Here is a 3,392-nt window from a genome sequence, read left to right as displayed (position 1 = left end):
TTATCCTGATAGATACTTCCTGTCCTGGTCTCACTGTGAGTCCTCCATGTTCAAGCCGAAACACAAGTCTATTATCCTCTCAGGTCCTTCCTGTAGGTGTTCATGTAGGCTTTCCCTGCAGCAGCAGCACGACCGGCGTAGAAATTTCCGTTTCCGTGCCCAGCCAAGACTTCCAAAATCCAAACTGTTAGAAGATTTTGATGTGTGAACATCAAGATCCGTGATTTAACTTGAGCCGGAAGCGACAGCTTTCAGCAGTTGTCCTACTCTCTCACAACGATAGCCTTAAGGGCCCGTTATATCCTACGATATCAGAAAGGACAATTAAACAGCACGAGATCACATGGCACAGCGATGAAACTTCGGTCCACCATACCGGCGGAGAACTAGTTCGCGAACAGACCCAAACTGTCTACCCAGCACACATCAGTAGGTCCGGTACCTTGACTAAGGGAGAAGCTTTATACAAGTCCAGATGAACTCTAGTAGCCCCATGGAGTACTCAGAGCACCCATGGACTACTCTACTTGCAGAGGTCCAGAACGAGCGTCGAGATTTTCAGGTTTTTGTGGCATCCTTTCAATCTGACTCTCCAAGTGTTTTGATGGCGTCTTCTATTGCAGGTACTGATTTGCTGAATGTCTCCCACTGCTCGACCGTCATACTCATCCCTGCATTTAAGCAGCATGTCAGCATAAGAAATGGACTGTGTACACGGAAAAAAATTAAACATAACACAAAGCAGCAGCTAAAACACCCAAATTATCCAGCACTTGCATGTGAATGCCAATAAAGAGGATGGCGTAATACACATGGGACATATGAAACTCCAATATGAATGTATATAGTTCAATGCAAGACACAAATTAAGAACTGAAAGCAACAAAGGTATTAGTATCAACATGTTTGCAACAGGAGGATGTCTCATGTGAAACATTCACCAGGATCTGACCCCTTCAGTAAACATACAGCAAGGATTGTAATAGACTCGCAATTGCTTATTCTTGAGTGCCACATGAATAAGATTGAAATGCTAAATATAATTCACCAACCGCTTCAGACTATGGACAGTATAGAAGGAACTCCAAGAGCAACATGACAAAGGAAACCATTATCAACTGGTTTGTAAACCTAAGGAGTAAACTACATGAATACAACAGCTAGTATGCTCTATGCTGTGCTGAATTCAAGTGTTCATTCCATGAAACAAAATTTGGCTAACCATTTTAATAGAGTCGTCAGTACAGATACATGAACCTACTCTTGCGTAAGATCTAATCACTAAATATACTCAAATATTTGACAAGCTAGTTATTCTCTATGAGAGCATCATTTCTTGGTCAGCGACTATTTTACAAGAACAACTACTGCAACAGCTTCAAACTAGAGTACATACAGACTTCCATAAAGCATGAAAGCTGAACTTAACACAGATGTCATAGACAGAACTACTGATCTGAATTGCTATATAGAGAATAACCAGGGTCGGAGGCTAATGAGCACCCATATCACCATATCAGTTGCTCTGCAGCAGCAATAGAAAAAGAGAAGGCACACTAATCATAGCCAAGCAGTGACCAATGGACAAATTGCACAGTGCTACATAGTTTGATCAACACAGGATCTTTATGGCATAACTAATAAGCATAGGTAAAAATGACAGCAGAGAAATTGGTTTCAATAAATACCGATATTCGCAAGTCCCGCACAATTTACACAGGGGGACTTTGTACAAAGCTAAGTTTATGGCATAACTTGTAGCCACAGGTAAAAATGACAACAGAGAATTGGTTTCAATAAATAATGGTATTCGCAAGTCCCACACAATTTACACTCCCCCCCCCCCCCCCCCCCCCCCCCCCCCCCCCCCCCCCCCCCCCCCCCCCCCCCCCCCGCGCGCAATCCACACACTACCACCCCTTTAGTTGGAGAAGCCTTGTCACAAATACGGAACTATACAATACTCCCTCCGTCCCAAAATACTTGTCCGAGGAATGGATGTATCTAGATGTATTTTAGTTTTAGATACGTCCATTTGTATCCATTTCTACGACAAGTATTTCCGGACGGAGGTAGTACTAGCTTATAAATGTGCAAAACTCAATGCTGGTATACTATCCACCACTTGCAAGTGGAATGTATTAGGCTAATGAACAGATGAACATGGCAAACAAAATGCCAATATAAAGTGTTTCAGTTTTGACATAATCTGATAGTGTGGATTTCAGGCAACTGATGCACTCTTTCCTGCGAAGACTGAAACCTGAAACAAAACCCAACCAAATCGACATTGCTGCAAGGTCGCCGTGACTAGCGGGTTTGCCATAACTGTGAATATACCAAGACGAATGGCCATTCGAACTGAGCAAAAACAAACATTCAAATCTGGGATTCAATCAGAAATCCAATCCTCGAGCTCAAGAAAAATTGTGAGATTTGCAGCACCTTTGGAGGTGGGCAGTTCCTTGCCGTCCTTGAAGTAGTACTCGCGGATCGACACCAGCGTTCTGCCCTTGAACTCCTGCAGCGTCACCCTCCTGTTCTTCGACAGCTGCAAGCGCAAACAAATCGCACCGTAAACCCTAGCCCCGGCACAAAACCCTAGCATTGTTTAGGCGAGAAAAGTTGAACTCACGCGGCAGAGGATGAGGTCTCCATTATCGTCGAACTCCTTCTTTCCTTCACCTCCCTTGTCCTCCTCCTCCTCCTCTGCTTCCCCCTCCTTCTCCTCATCCTCTTCCTGCACTTCCTCCTCCTCCTGACGCTGCTGTTTCTTTTTCCCCTCCTTGCGGGAGCCGTCCTTCTGCTTCTCGTCTTCTTCTTCGGCGAGGGACTTGAGGTAGTCCTCCACGAGGCGCCGCACGAAGCGCTTGTGGAGGGGGAGGTCGAGGTCGACGCCGAGGCGGTCGGCGGCGGCGGTGCGGACCTTGTACTCCGTCAGGGACTCCATGTCGGAACCCCGCAGGATCTCCAGCACCGCCGCCTCCACTTTATCCTGCGTCTTCTCGTCCATGTCCACGCCCGGAACCGCCGCCGCGTCCTTCGCCGGTTTCCTCCTGTGCAGTTACCCTCCGTGCGCTTCGTCGATGGAGTGAATGGGGGGAGAGGAGGAGAGAAGGACTGTACGAGGCTCCTCCGCTACGGGCCGATGTATCAGGCCGTGAATGTCAGATTCGGTTAATGGATTATTCTGCGCATACCGGGCCTGTTGGAACTGGGCGCCCACCCGAGGCCCGAAATAAACTCTTTTTTTAGGGAGGCCCAAACTAAACTCTAAAAGCAACTCCAACGGGAAGACCCAAACAGACGCGGATTTTGTCCGCTTTTTGTCCGTTTGAATTGGCCAAACGGACATCCGTATCCACTTTTGTATTTGGGTCAGCTGATGTGCC

The 3,392-nt window shown here is 46.8% G+C and overlaps 1 protein-coding gene across 3 annotated transcripts; it reads right to left on the bottom strand.

The window, feature by feature from the left end:
• Nucleotides 1-255: 255 nt before the first annotated feature.
• Nucleotides 256-3,133, bottom strand: LOC125544439 (RNA polymerase II transcriptional coactivator KELP). 3 transcript variants are annotated; one of them, XR_007299475.1, is made up of 4 exons: nt 2,636-3,133; nt 2,446-2,551; nt 466-671; nt 256-300 (listed from the first exon to the last, which is right to left on the bottom strand). XR_007299475.1 is itself a non-coding variant. In XM_048708138.1 (3 exons), exons 1-3 carry the CDS (start codon nt 3,011-3,013, stop codon nt 580-582), a joined length of 576 nt encoding a protein of 191 aa, XP_048564095.1. In that variant the 5' UTR covers nt 3,014-3,133; the 3' UTR covers nt 340-579. The 3 variants fall into 3 exon arrangements, 1 of the variants encoding a protein (XP_048564095.1); XR_007299476.1 differs by lacking the exon at nt 256-300 and adding an exon at nt 340-459 and having other exon boundaries at nt 523-671; XM_048708138.1 differs by lacking the exon at nt 256-300 and having other exon boundaries at nt 340-671.
• Between the last annotated feature and the right edge of the window lie 259 nt (nt 3,134-3,392).

Source organism: Triticum urartu, chromosome 3 (genome assembly GCF_003073215.2).
Source record: "Triticum urartu cultivar G1812 chromosome 3, Tu2.1, whole genome shotgun sequence".
Lineage (NCBI taxonomy): Eukaryota > Viridiplantae > Streptophyta > Magnoliopsida > Poales > Poaceae > Triticum > Triticum urartu.
Note: the sequence above shows the minus strand (reverse complement) of the source record. Positions and strands in the feature narration are given on the sequence as shown.